The sequence below is a fragment of the Salmo salar genome, chromosome 24, assembly GCF_965601325.2.
Source record: "Salmo salar chromosome 24, fSalSal1, whole genome shotgun sequence".
NCBI classification, from domain to species: domain Eukaryota; kingdom Metazoa; phylum Chordata; class Actinopteri; order Salmoniformes; family Salmonidae; genus Salmo; species Salmo salar.
Window position 1 is genome coordinate 7,699,780 of NC_138314.1, and position 24,622 is coordinate 7,724,401.

Below are 24,622 nucleotides of genomic sequence, written 5' to 3' on the forward strand. Positions count from 1 at the left end.
TGGATTTAAGTTTGCCTGCATTAAAGTCCCCGCCCACTAGGAGCACCACTTCTGGATGAGCATTTTCTTGTTTGCTTATAGCCTTATACAGCTAGTTGAGTGCGGTCTAAGTGCCAGCGTCGGTTTGTGGTGGGATTGCACATTGCCCAATAGAATGGATGGTAGAGGCGGGTTACCCAATCACCTGAATATTCAGCCAGATCTCCACCCCCTGTACCTCCATCTTTTCTTCACGTGAATTACGGAGATTTGGGCCTGGTCTCGGAGAAACAATATATCCTTTGCGTCGGACTCATTAAAGAAAAAAATATTTGTCCAGTTCGAGGTGAGTAATCGCTGTTCTGATATCCAGAAGCTCTTTTCGGTCATAAGAGACGGTAGCAGCAACATTACGTACAAAATAAGTTAAACAATGTGAAACACACAAAATAGCACAGTTGGTTAGGAGCTGGTAAAACGGCAGCCAACTCCTCTGGTGCCATTCTCATGAAATCTTAATCTGAATCCATTATTATGCAGTACATTTTGTCAGTACACATTTTATATTCTAATCTATTGTAGGTAGTCATAATCCGGTAATAGCACTGAGTGAGAGACTAATCCTAACAAAGCCAGCCCAAACCTGGCAGAGTCAGTGTGGATGAAACAGTGGAAAAGCAAAGTAATACTTAGTCAAATAAGTAATGTTCTGTGTAGTGAAAGGAGTTATATTTGTGGTTGCACTCCGGCTTTGAACAACAAAGCATCGTGGTCCAAAACAAGCAGATGAGGTAGTGTAACTCCTAGCCTCTCTCTGGTGTTCCCAGTGGCTGTATGGTTCCTAGCCAGCGTTGTTCCTCTGGATTCATGGATAGGCTCATGGGCTTTCCCTCCACTACTCCACTGGAGCCCAGAGTCAGTCAGTGTCTATTACAAAATCAACCCATTAATATCTTCTCTATTCACAAGCCTGATTTTCCCCTTCTGCAGAATCAACACAATTCTATGCGCTGAAATACCGCAGGTAGCAAGGCAAACAAAATACCTCTGTACACTATATGATGACGGACAAGAAATGTGTTTCTTTTCAGGTTGATAAATATTGAGATTCGTCGAGCGGCTGGGTCATGGGTAGACAAGTGATTGACATAATTTCCAGTAGGAAGGAAGAGTTTGGTTTTGGAAAGGGTTAGGGGTGAGCTGGGGGGGAATGCTGAGGGGTTGCCAGAGTAAAGTTGATTCAGTGTAGGATGTAACCAGGACTTTTAGATGAGTGGACCCTCCACAGACTGACTGAGAGGAAGGGGAGGGAGACAGAAAGAGTAGGAGGAAGACCGAAAGGGAGAGAGAAATAGAAGCAGAGATGTGGGAGAGAAGAGGGTAGTGAGAAAGAAAGTGAGAATAGGGAGGTGGGAGAGACATGGAGGGAGAAAGACGAAGTAGGATGAAAGGAGTGAGGTAGAGAGAGAAGGAGAAAGAGAGCTGAGTGACAGTAGAGTAAACCTGGACAGGGAGAGAGAACACAGCTCAATAGCCAAAGCAAAGCTAGCCGGGAGAGGTTACCCAAAATAGTTTAACTGGTTTAGACCAGTTTCATCAAGAAGCCAGAGTTCAATGTAAAACAGTGAAAATGTGTCTAGAAAAACACCCCTTTCTTGGTTTGTCAGCTAGATAATATCAGTTCCCTTGACAACTGACATGACAAATGTGCCATATGGTCACTGCCGATTCTTATCAGCTCCTCATAAAAAATGTAACGAAGGGCATGAATATTTACTCTGTTTAATTTATCTATTGCTATTCAGTGCTGACCGCCTGGATACTCAGCAGTGGCTCTTCCTGAGGGCAGCCTCTGAGTGCATGCGAGGCTAGCAAACACACCTTGATGAAAATTGCAGAGGTCTGAGGTTCGCCCGAGACGTCAATGGAATCCACCTCAATCAGCGAGTGAATCGATGGCACACACTCACATTTGCCTAGGCGCTAATTGGCGGCAGTAAAAATTCACCAGGAAGCATACTTTACCTCCGAGGGGAAATGGAGACAGGAGAAATAGCTCATTTGTAGCGAGCAGACCAGAGACATTAAAAATCACTGTCATTCTACGGCCAACAGCCAAATTATTTATGTATTTCCTTGCCAGGGTTAATGCAACAGAAGACTAACCACACATATTGAGAGAATTGTATTTCTTTATGAGGAAGAAATAGAGAAGCACTTGACCTGAACAGTGAAAAAAACCTAAGTACTATAGAAAATGTCTGACTCTTCGGCTCCTGACAGAGCCTCTGTCAAGCAGAGGAGGCTGGTTGGAGGAGTTATAGGAGGACGGTCTAATGGCTGAAATGAACGTAAGGATTCTCACGTTGTTTCCATATGTTTGGTATGCCTTTACAATGAGCCCATCCTCCTATAGCTCCTCTCACCAGCCTCCTCTGCTGTGAAGTCAATATCATCGGTAAACTGAAATTAAAGTGAGTCTCTAAACCACCTCCACACAGTGAACAACACTAAGATATATCAATGGCATGGACAATTACAGAGGTGGTGTGAAGAGTTCTCTCTCTGTCTTTAATGACATGGATGCTAGAGAGAGAGAGCTAGGAGGGCATGGAGGGCAGGGCTTTAGCGCCACTGGGAAACAAGCAAGAACCAATTAGTTTCCTGAACAGGGTTTGTCTGATAAGAGGAGGAGAAGAAGTGAGGGATGTGCAAGAAGAAGTGTAAGAAGAGGTGATATAAGGGAGAGGTGAGGCCAACAACGCTCTTTTAGGAAATTAGCTTCTGAACCTCACAATCGCAGGGTAATTTGTAGACTGGCCACACATTCTAAACAACTTTCTACCCAAAGAACCACAATTGTGACAGACAGCCATGTAAATTAAAAAATGACATGAGCTACGTGACTAAGATTCAGATAATAATAGTAATTGTTTGAAGAATAAAACCACAAACATATTGCATCCTCATCTAAACAAATTAAAAAACAACAAATTAACAAAATACCTTTTAAAAAAACAATGCATTTTTAGCCAATCACAGATGATTTCGCAGCAGAACCAAAATAGCTGTCAACTCAGGCTGTCCGTTTGAATTAAGACAGGAAGCCGTCATCTCAGGGAGAGTTTTCCCTTCCTGTTTGACATTAGCTTCCCCGTTTCATCCTCCGACATGAAACAAACACCTTGAACAGCGAAAGGAACACTCGAAAGGGACAATATCCTCCTCTTGATCGTCAAAGATGGGGGACATATTGAATGACAGCTTTTAGCGCTTTGAGAACGTCACCAGCGTGCTGGGAGGCAAGCTGACGCCTCATCTCAGATGCGCGGCTGCTATGATGCTAACAAAGTGCTGACCTTGAAATCACAAGTTTCCCTGCAATGAGACAGAGACTGGTTGATTCAGATATGAGCGAACTGCTGAATATTCACAGTATCAAGGTGTCACTCTCTGAGGAATTGAAAATCTACTTGGGTTATGCTTTATTTTATAGTCCGATTTGATGCTGAGGAGGAGAACACTTCATGTAGCACGAGTTAAAGATTCATTTCAAATTTCACTTAATGGTTCTTTCTTCTATCAAGCAGAGAGTAGAAATATGACAGAAACACGAGACAAAAGAGAGAGAGAAAGAGAGAGCGCTTTAAGTAGTAGTGTTTTATTCATCTGTATGTAAATCCAGTCGTTTACTGATTGCTTTAACAAATCAGGGATCAAGAGTGCCAACATCAAGCAGAGAAAAAGAAAGTTAATGTTGAGATTACAACAACAACAACGAAGAAAAAAAAAAATGGTCGGGGAACGAGGACTCGATCTGAAGTCAACAAGTCCTGACAAGGGATGTGTTCCTAATTGTCTCTAATCTCTATGTTTCTGTAAAAATATTACAGTGCTACTTCATATCCTAAGTTCAGAACACTACTAGTGTATACAGTCGAGTGACGGCATCTAAAAAAAAAATATTCCAGTTGGTTATCACCATAGAAAAATACCCTGGTTATTTGCTTAATGAACATACCATTGACAGATGAGGAACAGATGAGGAACGAGAGAGAGAGAGCGAGAGAGAGAGAGAGAGCTCACCTATTATTTCCATAAAGGGCATGATTATACGTTCTGAGCCAGTATCTTAGATCCTATTGCTAACAAAGATATACTGTAAATGCATGGCTACACAACTGATACTGAAAATATATGCTCAAACAAAACCAATATTGGGCTAAGTATAATCCTATAGTAGAGTATACATACTGTGGAAATCACTACATTCTCATACAGCCGAGCACAATCCCAAAACCATTGATTATTACACCATACTAATGGTACAGTATACAACATCATCTTCAACTGAGAGAAAGAGAAAAAAACGATATCAGAGAAAGACATTACAAGTTCTGACCCATCTACGTTCATTTTTTTCTTACCTTTTTTTTAACATTAAGAACAAGTACAGACATCTTCAAGACAATGTTTCTGTCAGAAGAGTTGAAGTATTGAACCTTTCTTCAGCCAGGTAAGTCATTGTTAAACAGATAGCATTTTACAATGATGACTTTAAAGTGTAGGTTTCCATCAGTGAAAGTAGAGAGTTTCTCTGATTTACTCGTGTTCAGTGCTGAGAAACTACTCCTTGGGAACATGCTGAGCCATTCGGGATAGGCTGACTTTGCCCCTGACCACTGGTCCAGAGTCAGATATTGATTCATCTCCCTGATGGTTAAGGTTGGGATAAGGGGTAGGATCATCTGATCCTAGATCTGCGAAAGCAACTTCTATGTTGAGCCCACTGTGTACTGTGACAGTAACAATGATAAGGGATGGCATTCAATGAAACCTGAACTGCACAAACCAATATCCAACACTGCTCCTGTGCCACACAAATGTCCGTCAACTGTGTGAATGACATTTACTAGATGAAACAAGAGCATATTAAGATTTGGAATGAAAATATACATTTTAGTGAGCTGGAACAATATTTCCTTGATGTTCTTCCGTGCAGCTGGATTGAATCTCTCAACTGTACCATTTTATCAGGGAGCCATAGCTATGGTCCATCAGATGGGAACCTCATATTAGGTCGGGAGTTTACCCTGCCCATTTGAGCTCACCAGGAAAAACTAGCCTATATCTTGGACCTGGAGTTTTTCCTGATCGGGTCACATGGTCAGAGAACCCTCAGGTCCTTAGAAACACGACACGCGCATGAACATCCAACAGAAAAGGTAGAAACACGTCCAGTATGAAACAGTATGAAACAACAAGTGATCAAAACATGTAGCCCTAATGGTCAACGAGACCAGAGTATAATGTTTTTAACATGTTATGAACAATGTTTCCTTGTTTTCAGTCGCTTCTCCATATCCTCAAGTCTGCTACTGCATCCAGACTGGAGTTAGGGGGAAATGTAAGGCTCACAAAACTGCCAGCACAGCGAAAGTCAACTCTCAAAACGACACCCTATCACCATGTACTATAGCACTAGTTTTGACTACAGCCACATAGGGCTCTGGTCAAAAGAAGTGCACTATGGGCAATAGAGTTCTTTGATACACAAGCCTAAGACAGAGGTATACAGTGATGTACAGTATGATTTGTGTATGACTTATGACTGACTAAAAAAATACATCTACAAAAATAAAAACAACCCAAAACTACAGGCATCTTTCCAGAAGGTGAAAATGTGGATCAACCAGTTTGTTTAAATGAATGAGTGTGACGGTATTACTAAGTGTAGTAGTATGTTCGAAGTAAACATAATTGGCCATGTGGTGCGTTTTCACTTTGACTGTGCACACGCCTATGTCAGTGTGTGCGTGTGTGTGCCAATGTATACGCATGCGTGTGTGTGTGTAGGGGGGGGGGGCGCTACAGCAGTGGCTATGAGGCGTTGGATGTGTTGGGGCTCCAGCCCATCTGATAGGCTCTCTCCAGGGTTCTCTTGCAGTCCTGCATCACCGTACTGAACACGATGTGAGGGTACTGAACCACCAGCCTCTCCACAGTCTCCTCGTTCACCTGCAAACACAACAGCAGAATACAAGACGCATTAAAGGCACAATATGTTACTTTTTGTAGTAAGACGGCTGGTTATATTATCGACGACTGAGGTGGCAGAGGACTAGACGCCATGATTCGCGTTAATCAAACCACATTTGTCTGTTCTCTTACGGTTGAGCCTTGATTGCCAAGGAGGCAGTTGTGGCCTGACAGCCCAGTCCACCTGAGGCTTTAGTGTCTGGTGGTTAAGCAGCAGAGCATATCTGTCTAAATGATCTCATGAGAGAACCAGAGGACGAGGAGAGAGAGAGAAAGAAAGAAAATAAGAGTTCTCAGATAGAGAGAGACAGAGAGAGTTCACAGAAAGAAACAGACTGAAAGAGAGTGGGCGTAGAGACGGAAGACAAGCGTCTTCTTCTAATTAGTCCTCTTCATGCTCTAAAGGACAAGGGAATAACAAGTAGTCAAGCACCTTCCCAGTGGTTCCATCATGCAGGGTGTCACAGCTAGGCTGAGCCAGGCTGACAGTGAGCAGGCCTAGGAGGGCCCAGGAGACCACAGGGGTGAAGGATGTTAACCACAACCCACCCAGGCCAGAACCCACCCTGCTGGTGTCTCACTCTGGCATCAGGACACTGTCTAAAGGAAATATGTGTAAACACACACACACTTCCATGAGAAGAAATACGCACACGCACTCACACAAAACGTGTTTGCCTGGTCCGTAGCACTGCTGGTTTTTATCCTTCCCCTCCAATCAGGGTCTGATTCTTACATGGGACACCAGGTGAGTGGAATCTCTGGACTGGATCATCAATGACATTCAGAGGGTTGCCAAATTCCAGTTACTTTCCCAGAATTCCCAGGTTTTCCAGAAATTCCGGTGGGAAGATTCCCGGAATCAGGAGGGAATAAGCCGAAATCCGGAATCCTCCAACCAGGATTTCTGGAAAATTGATGGAAGCAACCCTAGACATTCATCAACCAACTATCAGAGAAAAAAGGAAACCAGCAGTGTGAAACGAAGACTGGTTTTGACTCCTCACTGGTCTAGAAAAATAATAGCAAAGGAAGAAGTGAAGATTCTGATGTGTTGTAGAGCAGGGGGTTCTCAACCTTTTTTCCCTCAGGGCCCCCTTTTTCACATTAGCAAAATGTCACTCCACCCCCTCCCTTTTTAATATTGTTTATTGAGATATTATCTACACAATCTATATTATCTACACCACCTGTATTATCAACACCACCAAAACATAGATTTTGTTTCATTTGAGAGTGGCCAAGGAAAATGTTGATGATTCCACGTAGTTTAACAAGACAAACGACACATTTTAGGTTGGCTATTAAATGATGATAATAATAACAACAATAACAAGAAATAAGGAAAATAAAGCCATGACCTGATTTCCCCAAATGTTATTCCATTACCAAATATGTTTTATTATTATAATATAATTTATATGAACCCTCAATTTAAATATACAGTAGCAGTCAAAAGTTTGGACACAACCACTCATTCAAGGGTTTTTCTTTATTTTTACTATTTTCTACATTGTAGAATATAGTGAAGACATCAAAACTATGAAATAACACACATGGAATCATGTAGTAAACAAAAATAGCTTTGCACACTGTTGGCATACTCTCAACCAGCTTCACCTGGAATGCTTTTCCAACTGTCTTGAAGGAGTTCCCACATATGCTTGCTGAGCACTTGCGGTCCAACTGCAGCCGAAATAGGTGTGTCCAAACTTTTGACTGGTACTGTATTCTCTTTTACAGAAGGTGAATAGATCAATTGATAGCAACAGAGTCACACATTTGGCTCTATTATAACAAACCTAAAACAATGTTAAATATAAGTGCTGGTGGTAGCGCTATAGGTCCAGGGTTGCGTCAGAAACAATTTTGCTATTTTCACAGCTGTTATTAAAAGGGCTGTGTTCTGGTGAGTAAAGTTGTATGTAGAGGGCTTGGCTACTCACTGGCCAATCAAGGCGTTCCTTAATACACATTCTGTAAGTTATTGACAGTCTTTGCGTTTCAGTTGGGGGAAAATAATACTCTCATCCAAGTCCATTGTGGATTGATTTTACAGTTTATTAAATAGCATAGGCTACAATAACGAGTGATAGCAAAAAACATCCAGTGTTTACGCAATATGTTTGGAGTGTTGACAGTCAACATTGTTGTAATTCGCGTCAACGACTAAAGGCCTTGATGCAGCACACTTCTCCTCAAATAGAAAATACTAGGCTCCTGTAAATTGTATTGTATGTGTGAAGCACGTTCTCAATGACAAAGATATTGCCTAGGCCTACCGTTGACATGATGTTATAGGACAGACATATTTGAATAGCCTATGTTAGGAAGTTAGATACAAGCCAAATGGAGCACTGCAGGTAGGTCTATGTGAATTGTGAATAATGCACGCAAAATTATGTCGGAAAAAGCCTCACGAGTAGACCATTTAAAGTACCTTTTATAGATAGGCTAATGCACGGCCAGGATGAGAAAGACACCCGACGTATTGCTGTTGAACCAGCTTTCATTATTGTAGGGTAAGGGTTTTTAATCAAATGAAATCAAACGAAACAGAAAACAAGAAAATGAACCAGAGAAAATAACTTGCATGTTTCTAAATGTCACAGGATTTTCATCGTTTTTTAAAAAAAAATTTTTTTTACGCACATCCAAAATAATAACAGGAACTGACAAAAATAATGTATTAACCTACATAGATAAAAAGCGGATGTACGCTCACTTTTGATGCTGGGCCAAACTTGATCATTTAAGAAAGCTTTGGTGACAAATATTCAAATTAAAGAAAATACGAGGTTTACGGGCACAAAAGGCACATCTATCTTGTTTCATGTGCATAATAGCGTCACGGCTGGATAGGCTGCGCTTCCTCTGTGAAAATCCGTGCCACAACCAACCGAGTTACATTGAAGACCAGCTTTCGGTTGGTCTTAAATATCCCCACCAGAGCATACTGAAATTGGCACTTCGGCGCAGGTTTTTAAGGACACACTTCAGATATTGCCTCCCCTCCCACCTCAGCGCAAGCGAGCTCATAAAACAGGTGAATTACCAATCCCGGCACCAGGGTTTGAAAGCTTCCCCTGGCAGAATTCTCCCCCCCTTCGCGAGAACGCGCACGCACTCAATTCTTCATTGCTGCGACTTGCTTTCTAGTTGAGATTTCTGATCACGTTAGGCTGCGTTTCATTTTATTTTTTATGTCGGTTTGATCGCGGTGGAGGGACTAGTAATATCTGAAGTTTTCGGTTGGCTATTTGTTTCAAGTGTATTAGTCTATAAATAAATCTCTTAGCCAAAATTCGCCATCTCTCCCATGTCTTATTCGACTAGTAGTTGTTCTGAAATGTTTATTGCTTGCCTACATTTTACTCCCTCCTCTATGTTTAATATAACACACATACATGAATTATTCATTTCGGTTGCCTATCCTGACGTGAAGTTTGTTCAGAAATCTCAACTAGCAAGCAAGTTGCAGCAATGAAGAATTGAGTGCATGCGTGTTCATGCAAAGGGGGGGGGGGGGGGGGGGGGATTCTGGCAGGGGGGAGCTCTTCGGCACGACACCGGCTTTCCCAGGTCGAAATTGCAAACAACTACGCTGGCTTAACGGCAGCCGAAAATAGAACCCATTGTATAAGATTACATCTCAAGCAAAGTCCGATTTCCTTGCCTCCTCAAATTCGCTTTTGAATGACAGAGACAAGCCAAAGATATCCATGTATCAGAGATACGTCTTTGTCGGGCACTTTACCCCTTTGTTTCTAGCCTAAAGCATTGTGGATTTATGCGTCGTTATAGATCGGTATATACAATTACGAATTCGTAAAAAAATTAAAATGACCCCTTAAATAAAGGAAGGTCCCGTGCCCTCCCCAGGTGACCCCTAGGTTGGGAACGCCTGTTGTAGAGGCTCATTAGAGAAGTAAATGACAAGCCTTTGATTGCTTTGATAACATATTATGTATGCTATATTGTACTGAGGAGAATAGAACGATTCCCCCACCAAACTCGTTAATCAGGCCTTAATTACAATTACGAGGGATCTAAAAAATGGGCCTGTCAATGTGATGGGAGGCCATTACCTTCATTAATGCTAATTTAGTGCAGCGCTGTGTGCAGCGTAAACACGCTTGACACAAAATGGCTCCCAATCAAAGCGCTGAATCATCCGCTAATTGCTAGTTGCTGCAACAATAAAACTATTTAAGCCGTAACACTACCACTGTTTGATGTGTGTGTGAAAGTATTTCAATGACCTGTGTTGTTCTGTTCAGATGATTGGTTTGTTTTGGTCTTGTTCTTTCATGCCTGTTCTATCTTTTGACAGTTTTTCCCTGTTACTCAGAACCAATTAATACACATTGGAAAAAATTGAAAGGAAATAAGTTAACTCAGGATATTTATTTAGATTTATTCCGTTTGTGAGAAGTTTGAGTCAAAAACTTCTTGAATTTTTACAAATGCCATATAAAGGCTTATTTCCATGGGAGGTTTTGAGATCCTGCCACTGATGATGTGGACATTACCTTTATACAGCAAAGAATGTATAAAGGTAAAACATTGTTATTAAATAATGAATATACCTGATCTGACGCACTAAAAACCAATACAATTACAAGTTCAAAAACAAAGGGAAAAGGATAAAGCAAAGTGATGCATGAAATATGAATTACTGCATCATTACAATCTTAGAGGATTTATGCCTGTCTTTTTTCAAAATAAATAAATCCAATCTCCTGTACCATCCTGAGTCCTTCACTGTCCCTTATAAAACAAAGCCGTGCCCTTTCCAAGACATGATGACATCACCACACCTGCTTGGTATTTACAGCCATCGCACGCACGCACGCACGCACGCACGCCACACACACACACACACACACACACACACACACACACACACACACACACACACACACACACACACACACACACACACACACACACACACACACACACACTCTTTGTATTGTGAGCCAGAGTCTATGTAAAGACATGAAGGTCACTACTCAGCACTTTGTGTCTGGGGGTGTTTTCACCAAACCCTGATGTACTATTCTGAAAGAGACCCGTATGAAACTGTAGAGCCATAGTATGATAGAGCATATCGCAACAGGCTGGTGCTTTTCATCTTACACAGAGATCTGAGATGGCAGCCACACATATCTGGAGCCAGGCCTATACTTAGGATATTTTCCCCCAGTTTAACTTCAAAGATGCAGTTCCTGTGGATCTGAGGGGATCCTAATGTTGTCTGACATGACAAAGTGCTGTTGTCAGAGAGAAAGAGAGAGAGACCGAGACAGAGAGTAAGAGAGAGAGAACGAGACACACACAGACACACACAGAGGGAGGACAAAGACAATCCTTTCCAATACCCTATTAAAACCCACCTCTTTCATTTGGACAAAACAGATGCAACTCTTAATCAGTAACAGAAACTCAAGTGAAAACGTTGAGTGAAAACGTTGGGTAAATCACTTCCATTTCAAGTAAAGACTAGGATCTGTAAAATGAAGTCTAATCTCTTTTCCTGAATGAGTGTTCCTCAGACACCATGTCCCATCTATCTGTGATTTAGAGCTCAATAGTGTCTGTGTATCGACAACTGTTCCTTGGCGTTGCACTTCAGCCATCGTTCAGGTTAGCAGTGACTGGCCGGTAGTAAAGGTGACCTTTCAGAGAGTGCTGCCTTGCTGCTCTCCCTTTTACTGCCAGGGGTTTTAAGAGCCACTCTCACATGCAAATGTATTCCATCACCATGTAAAATATACATTTACCGCCTGCACCGGGCCTTTCGTGAGTAACCACGTCACTAAAACACCTCGTAAAGATGACAAACGCTGGCGTGGCGCACGGTGGCACCGTGACGTCCATGGGAAAAAGGGGCTCGTAAATCGATAATCAGATACACAAGCAAAAGATGCATATCAAGGGGACAAGGACGAAGAGCCGCCCGGTTGCCAGTCTTTTCCCCCTAATGTTGTTGTTGTTATTGTTGTCATGGGTGGGCTAAAGCAAACACAGACCTGGCAACATGGAGTGATCCTGAGTCTAAGGGAAAATATGAGAAACAATTGTGGTGGATAAGGAAAGGAGTAAATGAATACCTGGCATATGTTCTCTGGGACTCAATTTAAACAGAGAGAACATGGAACTCATGTTCCCAGATAAAAGTTTTAAAACACAAATCACCTCAGTGCAGTAAAACAGGTCAGATATCCAGAAGGAGAATGAGTATTTAGATGAAGGTGAAATGGAGTTTAATTTACCCAAATGTGCACTCAATCAGAAATGGACTACAACTCAAAACATCCTTCCATTTGTACTGTTCATTATGCTCTCTCTGTAAACATCAAAAGAGACAAACACAGCCAACACCAAAGCCTCTTTCCACTCCCATCCACAGAGTGCATCACTCACCCACTAAATACATTTGGGGGACAATGTTTCAATGTTTCAAAGGGCAGTTTAAGCAGCTGAGGAATGCTGTGCCTCAGATATCTCAGTAAAAGCAAGTTTAATAAACAGGCTGGATTTAAACAGGCTGGATTTATAGTGGCCCTAAAAGTGCCTGCAGGAAAAGCTGCGGTTGTAAAGTTCCTAAACGAGTGACTGGATGGACAGCAGATACTTCTCTGGCTCTGATAAGAGCTCTGAGGAGAGGGGAGGAGGAAGGAGGGAGTAGAAAGGAGAGGAGAACAGGGCGGAAGGCAACGAGTGTGAACAGAACAGGCATGGTTGTGAATGGCACATAAAGGGGGCATAACATGCTATGAAAAAGAGTGGGTATGTCGCAAGCAGATTGTCTTCAAACAGTATTCACACCCCTTGACTTTTTCCACATTTCGTTGTGTTACAGCCTGAATTTAAAATTGATTAAATTGAGATGTGTCACTGGCCTACACACAATACCCCATAATGTAAAAGTGGAATTATGTTTGAAGAAATGTTTACAAATGAATAACAAATTAAAAGCTGGAATCTCTTGAGTCAATAAGCATTCAACCCCTTTGTTATGGCAAGCCTAAATAAGTTCAGGAGTTAACATTTGCTTAACAACAAAATCTATGGCAAGACGTTAAAATGGTTGTCTAGCAATAATTAACAACCAACTTGACAGAGCTTGAAAAAAAAACAAATTTTGCAAAGCTCTTAGAAACGTACCCAGAAAGACTCACAGCTAAAATCGCTGCCAAAAGTGATTCAAACATGTAATGACTCGGGTGTGAAATCTTTATATAAATTTGATATTTCTGTATTTCATTTTCAACACATTTCCTAACATTTCTAAAAACATGTTTCTGCTCTGTCATGATTGGGTATTGTGTGTAGATGGGTGAGACATTATTTTTAAAATTCAGGCTGTAACACTACAAAAGTGTAATAAGTCAAGGCGTATGAATACTTTCTGACGGGACTGCAATTCTGTAGCAGCTGGTACCTAAAGAGAAACCAGTCCAGGTCTGGTTCTCGTTACCAGATTACATCCCTGAGCAATGACTCATTGAATTTCTCTCTCTCTCACACACACACACACACACACACACACACACACACACACACACACACACACACACACACACACACACACACACACACACACACACACACACACACACACACACACACACAGTGCCAGAGGTAAAGCCCTGTGGGTCAGCACGGGGTTGGATCAGCTATGTTCGTAAACCCTCCACTCCATCATGTGTGACAAACAGAACATAGGGAATGTGTTCAGGGCAACCCCAATTTCTCCCAGCATGCCTAGATTATTTTTTTATCTACACAGGGAAGGAGGCATTTCCTGACCCCAGAGGGCAGAGACTGGCCCAGAGAAATAGATGGCTTCAACATCACTGAACACTACTAAAGAAAAGATCCTCTCTTAGTTTTATATATTTAAGAGTCAAACACCACAGGCACACACACTCCTACGGAAGATAGTGAATTGGTACCATCATTAAATAAATGGTCAACTAACTTATAATAGAACATTATAATAGAATAATAGCTTTAGTGTTTACAATACAGGAAACGCTCCTTTCAACCTCAACGCACACACTGGAAAAGCACTGGAAAACATGCAGGGGATTTCCCTTAATCAGAAGTAATATCACTTATATCAAATCAAACTACTTGTGTAAAATAAGTTCTGGTCCTGTCATTAAGTAACATCTATATCATTTGTCATATGTTGTACTCAGGCGTAATAAGACTACATCGGGATTGTATGTACTGTCCCCATGCCAATACTGGAGCTGAGTGGTTTATACTGAACAAAAATATAAACGCAACAATTTCAACGTTTTTACTGAGTTACAGACCATATAAGGAAATCAGTCAATTGAAATAAATGAATTAGGCCCTAATCTATGGATTTCACATGACTGGGAATACAGATATGCATCTGAAAAACGGTATCCCGTGCATTCAAATTGCCATCGATAACATGCAATTAGGTTAGATGTTCTTAGCTTATGCCTGCCTATGCCATAACCCCACAACATTTCAGAGAAATACACTTTTTGTGCGTATAGGCCCTAAATAACAGATGTATCTAATGAAGCTATCTATCTATCTATCTATCTATCTATCTATCTATCTATCTATCTATCTATCTATCTATCTATCTATCTATCTATCTATCTATCTATCTATCTATCTATCTAGAAGAAACATGAAGATGTGCATTGGAGAAACATTTTTTTTAAATCCTTTCATCAAAAGGGACAGTAGTCACATTGGTATTCTAAACATGTCACAGCTCTTGAAACTCCTTTCTGATCCAGCTCTGTAGAGCCAGTGTACATTGGTTTTCCACATAGACTAGTATGGGTCAGAGTAAGGCAAACCTAAAAGACCTGTTGACTGATGTAGGCTTCACTTGATCTCAACAGGCTGATCTTGCTTTTTTCCTGAGACGGGAAGAGATATAGTACAGTACCGTACAGCACACACGGCGGGGCACACACACACACACACACACACACACACACACACACACCCTCATGGACGCACAAATCTCCGGAAGCAAGCAGGAACAGATTCCAGAGCAGCTTACTGGAGCCCGAGACATGAGGAATTCCATAAGGAAAGTGACAACAGGGCTATTGTGTTGAGGTTACAGTAGCCCAGAAAACGGCCCCTTTAACTGCCCCTGGAATCAACACAAGGACACCCTGACCCTGTCCCTTTAAAGGGACAACGTATTCTGAGATCTGTGACTGAGATGTAAAGCACTACATCTCTCGGTACACATCTCATGTGGTTCTGTTAACCTCCTCTGACTGGAGGGTAAATGCTGCAGGATGGGAGGAGGAGAGGAGTACAGGGGGAGGAGAAGAGGAGAAAAAAGGGGGGGGAGGATGGGAGGCTATTTTATCAAACGGAATAAAAGAAACTGAGCAGAATCCAAAACTTACACAACCTTGGTTGGTCTTGACTAGAAAAGAAAGAGAGAAGGAAAGAGAGAGCGAGATTGAAAGTGAGAGAGCGAGAGAGACAGAGAGAGGGAGTGAAAGTGAGAGAGCTAGAGAGAGCGAGAGAGACAGAGAGAGAGAGTGAAAGTGAGAGCGCTAGAGCGAGAGAGCTAAAAGAGCATACACCAGTGTGTGTGTCTGCCTCCATACTTTCACATTGAAGGGCACAGATGAGATTCCTTTCACATCGTTAGTGGACTATCTCCGTCTTTCACTCTTTTACCCTCTACCTCACTCTTGCTTTCTCCGCCACTTTCACTCGCTCCTGCCCTTTAAAAGTGAGATGAAGAGATGATGAGGAGGGGGGGGGGGGGGGGGGGGGGTTCAGTTAAGACCGCCGATCAATACCCCTTCACACGGTGGCCTGAGATTTAAGATTACACCACTGACCACACACGGCAAATGACTCCATCACTTGGTGAACTTTGACCTTCAAGCCTAACCAAAGAGGAAAAGAGAGAACCAAGGCAGGGGGAGAGACAGAAGGAATGACAAGTCAATGTAATGATATCTTACCGACTTAGCTCTGATATTTTAGACCTTAGAAAAATAATCATACCATTTTCAGGACATTAATATACTAGTGTACATTATAGGAAAAGGTCAAGTAGGAAGTGGTCATTCTAGTAAAGTCCTTTCATTTCAGTTCCCAAACATAGACCATGTCATGATTCTTACTTCCTTCAATCTGAACTTAAAACTCTGTATGTAATAACAAGAACTGGCCAATAGGCTTGTTAGACCTCAAAATCTCTTTTCTGAAAAACTTCTTGAAACTTTACACATAATTCATCCTTTTCTCCGAGCCCAGAGTCTAGTCCCTCAACAATTACTGTAGTGTTTGTGTCTGCAAATTGCTCTGAATATCTGTCTCTAGTCATAACAGAGGTATGCATCAGCCAAGCATCCATATTGATTATGATGCCTGTGGTTTTAACAAGGTCCATGTGGTCCCTCAATGGGAGAACACCATGCATCGCTCTGTCCCCCTCTTCCTCTCTTGGCCATTAATATAACTCATTATGCTTGCGACCAGTGTTACTTGAGAGCAATGTCATTATTTTCCCGGTCCTGGTTCACGCTGATTCAGTGAGTTTGCCGTCGTTCTGTTTCAGCACCAGAGATATTTGTTTTCCTTCTAACTAAGGAGAGGAGAGGTACAGTAAAGCTGTGTAAAAATATTCTAATAAAAACATTCCTATTAGGAACACATGGATGGAATCCCTCAGATGGTACATCAACAGTCTTGGGTGTGTTGGTTGGCTGTGAAATCACGGGCGCCTGTTTGATTTGATGGCTAGTCAAAGCAGTTGTGAATGTTATTGCTAAAGGAGACAGACTTTGCAACGTTGCAACAACAACAAAAAAGTCCATTAAACATTGTGTGTTACTCAACTGCAAAATACACAAGGGGCTGGGAAGTAGTAATGCGAAGGTTGACTCATAACCCGCAGTCCCTGCGGTTATATCTGCGGGGCAGGCGGGTTTAGGGTCATGAAATAGTGTGGATGAAGGGCGGGTGGGTGGCAGGCAGGCGGGTTGAATAAAGAGATAACAATGCATAAAACATTTGCAATTCATATCTATAGGCTACATTTAGGTTTTTCTTTCAATTCTATCTGGCTTTAGGGCTCCCGAGTGGCGCAGTGGTCTAAGGCACTGCATCTCAGTGCAAGAGGCGTCACTATAGTACCTGGTTCGATTCCAGGCTGTATCACATCCAGCCGTGATTGGGAGTTCCATAGGGCGGCGCACAATTGGCCCAGCGTCGTCCGGGTTTGGCCGGGGTAGGCCGTCATTGTAAATAAGATTTTGTTCTTAACTGACTTGCCTAGTTAAATAAAAAGTTCAATAAAAAATGTAAATTCGAAATTTAGTGCGTAGCCTAAGCTTTAAGACCTAACTGTAGTATCAAATACACAGTAATTGCCAAATGCTTTTGGGAACTTGGGCAGAAAAGTTAACGTAGATCCACTGTGGCAAAAAGGACAATGTCAGAGTTGAATTAAATAGAGAGGCGCTATACAAATTTGTCAGTCACAAAATTGGGACTTCAAAATGGCACGTCAAGGGAACTGTACTGTTCAGATGGGTTAAATGGAATAGTAGGCTACATGAAATCTGGACACTGACTATAGTTCTATGACCTCTCACATAGCCTAATATAATATTAACTCCTGTAGAATTAAGCATTTCTTAGAGTAAAATTATACACCAAATCTACATTTTGATTCAGGAACAGGAGAGGTGAAATATAATTTCTTTCTTTCAGCATCTTGAGAGTATGAATGTACAGTTAGGGACCATGTGTAAAGGTGATATCTTGATTAGCATCATACAAGCTGATAGTATTTCAATCACATAAAACATGCATCCAAGCTGAACTGAAATCTTAATGAAATACATTTTGGGTCATTTTAACAGCTTTTAATTTCCCAAAAACTGGTCATTTTGATAAATGTACAAAAAATATTCCCTGTTTTTTTTGTTTTGTTATTGCATTTTCTCTCCGGTCTCTAAACGTCTTTAAAAACATAAGAGAAGTACATTCACACCAGTTGACTTTTTCCACATTTAAAATTGATTAAATTGAGATTTTGTGTCACTGGCCTACACACAATACCTCATAATGTCAAAGTGGAATTATGTTTGTAGAAATGTTTGCTAATTAATAAAAACTTTAAAGCTGAAATGTCTTGAGTCAATACGTATTCAATCCCTTTGCTATGGCAAGCCTAAACATTTGCTTAACAAGTCACATAATAAGATGCATGGACTCAGTGTGCAATAATAGTGTTTAACATGATTTTTGAATGACTACCTCATCTCTGTACCCACACATACAATTATCTGTAAGGTCCCTCAGCCGGGCAATGAATTTCAAACACTGATTCAACCACAAAGACCAGGGAGGTTTTCCAATACCTCGCAAAGGCAGTTATTGGTAGATTGGTAAAAATAAAGAAATAAGACATTGAATATCCCTTTGAGCATGGTGAAGTTATTAATTACACTTTGGATGGTGTATCAATATACCCAGTCACTACAAAGATACAGGCGTCCTTCCTAACTCAGTTACCGGAGAGAAAGAAAACCGCTCAGGGATTTCACAATGAGGCCAATGGTGACTTTAAAACAGTTACAGAGTTTAATGGCTGTGATAGGAGATAACTGAGGGTGGATCAACAAGATTGTAGCTACTCCACAATACTAACATACATGACAGAGTGAAAAGAAGAAAACCTGTACAGAATTACAACTATACCAAAACATGTATCCTGTTTGCAATAAGGCACTAATGTAAAATGTGCAAAAATGTGGCAAAGAAATTAACTTTATGTCCTTGGGGCAAATCCAACACAACACATATTTCTTCAAGCATGGTGGTGGCTGCATCATGTTATGGGTATGCTTGTCATCTGCAAGGACTAGGGAGTTTTTTGTTTAGGATAAAACGAAACGGAATAGAGCTAAGCACAGGAAAAGTCCTTGAGGAAAACCTGGTTCAGTCTGCTTTCCAAAAGACACTGGGAGACAAATGCACCATTCATTAGCACAATACCCTAAAACACAAGGCCAAATATACATGAGTTGCTTAACAAGACGACATAGAATGTTCCCAAGTGGCCTAGTTACAGATTTGACTTAAACCAGCTTGACAATCTATGGCAAGACTTGAAAATGGCTGTCTAGCTGTGATCAACAACCAACTTGACAGAGTTTAAATTATTTTTCTAAGAATAATCCAGGTGTGCAAAATTCTTATAGACCCAGAAAGACTCACAGCTGTAATAGCTGCCAAATATGATCTAACAGGGGTGTGAATACTTATGTAAATTAGATATTTAAATCTATTGAATTTATTTTAAATTCAGGCTGTAACCCAACAAAATGTGGAATAAGTCAAAGGGTATGAAAACTTTCAGAAGGCACCGTTTCTAATTATAGACAATTTGACTAACAAATCGCCTTCAACATTTCGGAAATGATCAGCAGAAACATAGACCTATCTGAAAAGGCCTGTTAAAAAATGTTGTTCGCCGAGGCCTCCCGAGTGGCGCAGTGGTCTAAGGCACTGCATCGCAGTGCTAGATGTGCCACTAGAGATTCTGAGTTTGAGTCCAGGCTCTGTCGCAGCCAGCTGCGACCGGGAGACCCATGGAGCGGCGCACAATTGGCCCAGCGTCGTCCGTGTTAGGGGAGGGTTTGGCCGGCAGGGATGTCCTTGTCCCATCGTGCACTAGCGACTCCTGTGGCGGCCCGGGCGCAGTGCACGCTGACACGGTCGCCAGGTGTACGGTGTTTCCTTCAACACATTGGCTTCCGGATTAGGTGGGTATTGTGTCAAGAAGCAGTGCGGCTTGGTTGGGTTGTGTTTCGGAGGACGCACGGCTCTCGACCTTCGCCTCTCCCGAGTCCGTACGGGAGTTGCAGCGATGAGACAAGACTGTAACTACCAATTGGAGACCACGAAATTGGGGAGAAAAAGGGTCAAATAAAAAAGGGTCAAATTCCACTCGCCATCTCTCACTGTACAGCACATTTTCTATCGGACAACTAGCGGATTAGGATCGGGAGCGGTCCTCAGATTTTCACTTTATCACATAGTCAGGTGGTTGCGGATGGGTTATTAGCAATTGCAGGTGGGTGCGGGTGAACAAACAGCTGACCCGCACATCACTACTGGGAAGTTTAGTATTTTGTTTTGAGACTATTTAACTAGCTTTAACTAGCTTGTCCTTCAAGAAAAATCCAGCATGTTCAATTTTAGTAGATTAGTAAGACATAAATAGTGCTGGGGCAGAACTGTCATTCCAGTGAGGACTGGCCATGTGAAGAGCCTGCTGTTCTGAGGAGCATACTCTGACATATGGGCTACTTGTGGCTAAAATGGATCTGTTTCTCTGAAGATAAAAGGAAGACACTTCTCCAGTCTTTCAGCTCCCTACTTCAAAGCCTGGCAGGCAGACAGTTTAAAGATGACAAAATGAAATTATTTGATTATTTTGGGTGAGTTTGGATCAATAGCATTCTTTTTCTCCCTGTCAGGCCGTGGAGGTTTGGCCCTAAGGGCAGCGGGTTGATGAGTGGAATCAGGCAGAACGCGCCATTCCCCAGACCCTAGGGGTGTTTAATCTCAATGCCCCATTCTAAACTGTGTTAACAGCAAATAGCACAAATTCCACTCAGGGACAGTAACTCCACACATCTATTTTATAGTACACATGCATACACACTCCACACAAGACATAAAGGGAGACATACACAAAGGGAGACAGAGACCGACAGACAGACACATGCGTAATACATTTTTACATCGTCGAAACTACAATTCTAAATTTGGATCACAATTTGAATCGACTTTGAGTGGATAAACAAGCGAGAACCTTCATTGTGGTTGAAGTCAACTTTTCCCCCCAGCTAAACCCAGATCCTAGCAAAGCAGAGTCACGCCCAGTTCCCAGACTATAAAACCCATCCAGTGAGGAAGTGTGATAATATAAAAGTGTAACGGTCAATCCTTCACATCCCCGGCACCATGGGCACCATATGGTCCCTGTTAACAGTCCTGTGAATTCTACACAGTCTGGGTTCTAGGACTGGTCCACACTGTGAGGCTATGGACACACACACACACCACACACACACACATACAAATTAACATCCCCCCATGTTCTGACACTTCCAAACAAATCCACACAAGGCAAGCCAAGGAAAAGCCGTGGCTAAGTCCTGCGCTCCCTCCCTCCGTGTGTCAAGGTTATCACCCAAGTGTGTATTTGTGTAAAAGAGATGGGGGCCTGCATCTCAAATGGCACCCCATTTCCTATATAGTCCACTACTTTTGACCAGAGCCTTATAGGCCCTGGTCAAAAGTAGTGGTCTATATAGGGTATAGGGTTCCATTTGAGATCGCGGCCTCTGACACCTCGCTCTTTCCAGGGAGGGAGAGGAAACCAGTGACGTGAACACAATCGCTTCCTCTCATTCAAACTGTAACCATGTACCATGTCTGCTAGTAGCAGCACAGCTATGGATGACAACAATCTAATAGGGGATGCTAGTAGCTAACTGGAGGCAGAATCGGTGACTTGCACTTTCTCTCCCTAGAAACAAACTGGACTTCATTAGACGAAGACGAAAGAACATGACGAGCGAAGCCAACCAATCAGGGACGAGCACCCTGTGCCCCATGTGGATCAATACAAACTAATCAAGATCTTCCTGCAAACACATTTTTTGAGCCTTGCCAAATAAGATTCTTCATAAAAGAGAAATTCATCTTGCTCTCTCTCCAACCCTCATCTCTCAAGGGTAGACCAGAAGGCCTCCAAACGACACAATGAAAAGACCGTAATAAACTCATCCAGATGAGGACATGGCTCTCAACAGACTGCTATATTTTATCCAGAGCTAATACAGTATAATACAATATCTGGAGCGCACTCTGAGCCTCGTGCCCAGCTGATCCTGAAGGACATGTCATATCAAACTGAACTGAGTCACCATGGCAGCGGGACTATATAAGTGGCCCTGGCCCTAACTAAGCAGCCCAGAGCCCGTGTTTTACCATGCTGATGTCTCTACTGCTATCGCCACTGACCTCACACTGCTGTGAATGACTAGTCTTAGGGATAGAGGGATGGGGCGAGAGAAGAAGAGAGGGATGAGAGAGATCAACATTGGTTGTGAGGAAATATAGTTTAGAGGCACTGCTCTTTTCTAAAGGGAGGGATAAAGGAGAGATGGAGACATTTAGCGAGAGAGAGAGAGCCATCGACCGGTTAGAGAGAGAGAGAGAGAGAGAGAGAGAGAGAGAGCCATCACCAGTTAGAGAGAGAGAGAGAGCCATCACCAGTTAGAGAGAGAGAGAGCCATCACCAGTTAGAGAGAGAGAGAGAGAGCCATCACCAGTTAGAGAGAGAGAGAGAGAGCCATCACCAGTTAGAGAGAGAGAGAGAGAGCCATCACCAGTTAGAGAGAGAGAGAGCCATCAACCGGTTAGAGAGAGAGAGAGAGAGAGAGAGAGAGAGAGAGCCATCACCAGTTAGAGAGAGAGAGAGCCATCACCAGTTAGAGAGAGAGAGAGCCATCACCAGTTAGAGAGAGAGAGAGCCATCAACCGGTTAGAGAGAGAGAGAGAGAGAGAGAGAGAGAGAGAGCCATCACCAGTTAGAGAGAGAGAGAGCCATCACCAGTTAGAGAGAGAGAGAGCCATCACCAGTTAGAGAGAGAGAGAGCCATCACCAGTTAGAGAGAGAGAGAGAGAGAGAGAGAGAGAGCCATCACCAGTTAGAGAGAGAGAGAGCCATCACCAGTTAGAGAGAGAGAGAGCCATCACCAGTTAGAGAGAGAGAGAGCCATCACCAGTTAGAGAGAGAGAGAGCCATCACCAGTTAGAGAGAGAGAGAGAGAGAGCCATCACCAGTTAGAGAGAGAGAGAGCCATCACCAGTTAGAGAGAGAGAGAGCCATCACCAGTTAGAGAGAGAGAGAGCCATCACCAGTTAGAGAGAGAGAGAGCCATCACCAGTTAGAGAGAGAGAGACATCACCAGTTAGAGAGAGAGAGAGACATCACCAGTTAGAGAGAGAGAGAGAGAGAGCCATCACCAGTTAGAGAGAGAGAGAGCCATCACCAGTTAGAGAGAGAGAGAGCCATCACCAGTTAGAGAGAGAGAGAGCCATCACCAGTTAGAGAGAGAGCGAGCCATCACCAGTTAGAGAGAGAGAGAGACATCACCAGTTAGAGAGAGAGAGAGACATCACCAGTTAGAGAGAGAGAGAGACATCACCAGTTAGAGAGAGAGAGAGACATCACCAGTTAGAGAGAGAGAGAGACATCACCAGTTAGAGAGAGAGAGAGAGAGAGAGAGAGAGACATCACCAGTTAGAGAGAGAGAGAGACATCACCAGTTAGAGAGAGAGAGAGAGCCATCACCAGTTAGAGAGAGAGAGAGAGAGAGAGAGCCATCACCAGTTAGAGATAGAGAGAGACATCACCAGTTAGAGAGAGAGAGAGACATCACCAGTTAGAGAGAGAGCGAGAGCCATCACCAGTTAGAGAGAGAGAGAGGCATCACCAGTTAGAGAGAGAGAGAGAGAGAGAGAGAGAGAGCCATCACCAGTTAGAGAGAGAGAGAGAGAGCCATCACCAGTTAGAGAGAGAGAGAGAGAGAGAGAGAGAGAGACATCACCAGTTAGAGAGAGAGCGAGAGCCATCACCAGTTAGAGAGAGAGAGAGGCATCACCAGTTAGAGAGAGAGCGAGAGACATCACCAGTTAGAGAGAGAGCGAGAGCCATCACCAGTTAGAGAGAGAGAGAGAGAGAGACATCACCAGTTAGAGAGAGAGAGCCATCACCAGTTAGAGAGAGAGAGAGCCATCACCAGTTAGAGAGAGAGAGAGAGAGAGACATCACCAGTTAGAGAGAATCTACTAAAAATCGACTAAAAAAATATTAGATAACAACAAATTCCATCCCTTCTAGACAATGTCACTGTAATAGTGAAGGTGTAAACTTGGCAGTAGAAAACCTAAACAGTATATTTGACCTCTCAGCTTCTTTATCAAATCTAAAAATGTCAAGCAGACAACCTAAGAAAATTAACAACAATGACAAATGGTTTCATGAAGAATTCAAAAACCTAAGAAAGAAATTGAGAAACCTATCCCTAACAAAAACATAGAGACCGAGAAATCCTGATCCTTCACTATGGTGAAACACTAAAACAATACAGAAATACACTATGGAAAAAGAAGGAACAGCACGTTAGAAATCAGCTCAATGTAAATAAAGAATCCATAGAATCTAACCACTTCCGGGAAAATTGGAAAACAAACAACAACACGAAGGAGGAGGATGTCTTCCAAAACGAAGATGTATGGATAAACCACTTATCCAGTCTTTTTGGCTCTATTTCAAAGACAAACAGCAAAAATATATACATGATCAAATACAAATGTTAGAATCAACTATTAAAGACTACCAGAACCCACTGGATTCTCCAACTACATTGAATGAACTACAGGACAAAATACAAACCCTTCAACTCAAAAAGGACTGTGGGGCTGATGGTATCCTAAATGAAACAGCGATCTTGGGAAAATCCTCTGC

General features: G+C 42.3%; 1 protein-coding gene across 2 annotated transcripts in view; it reads right to left on the minus strand.

The window, feature by feature from the left end:
- Positions 1-3,620: 3,620 nt before the first annotated feature.
- fbxl17 (F-box and leucine-rich repeat protein 17) overlaps positions 3,621-24,622 on the minus strand; it is a 317,987-nt gene continuing 296,985 nt past the window's right edge. For both annotated transcript variants that reach the window (XM_014171122.3, XM_014171124.3), the window contains one exon: positions 3,621-5,997. In XM_014171122.3, the coding sequence (XP_014026597.1) occupies positions 5,860-5,997 (138 nt within the window). In that variant the 3' untranslated portion in view covers positions 3,621-5,859. The remainder of the gene's footprint in view (positions 5,998-24,622) is intronic.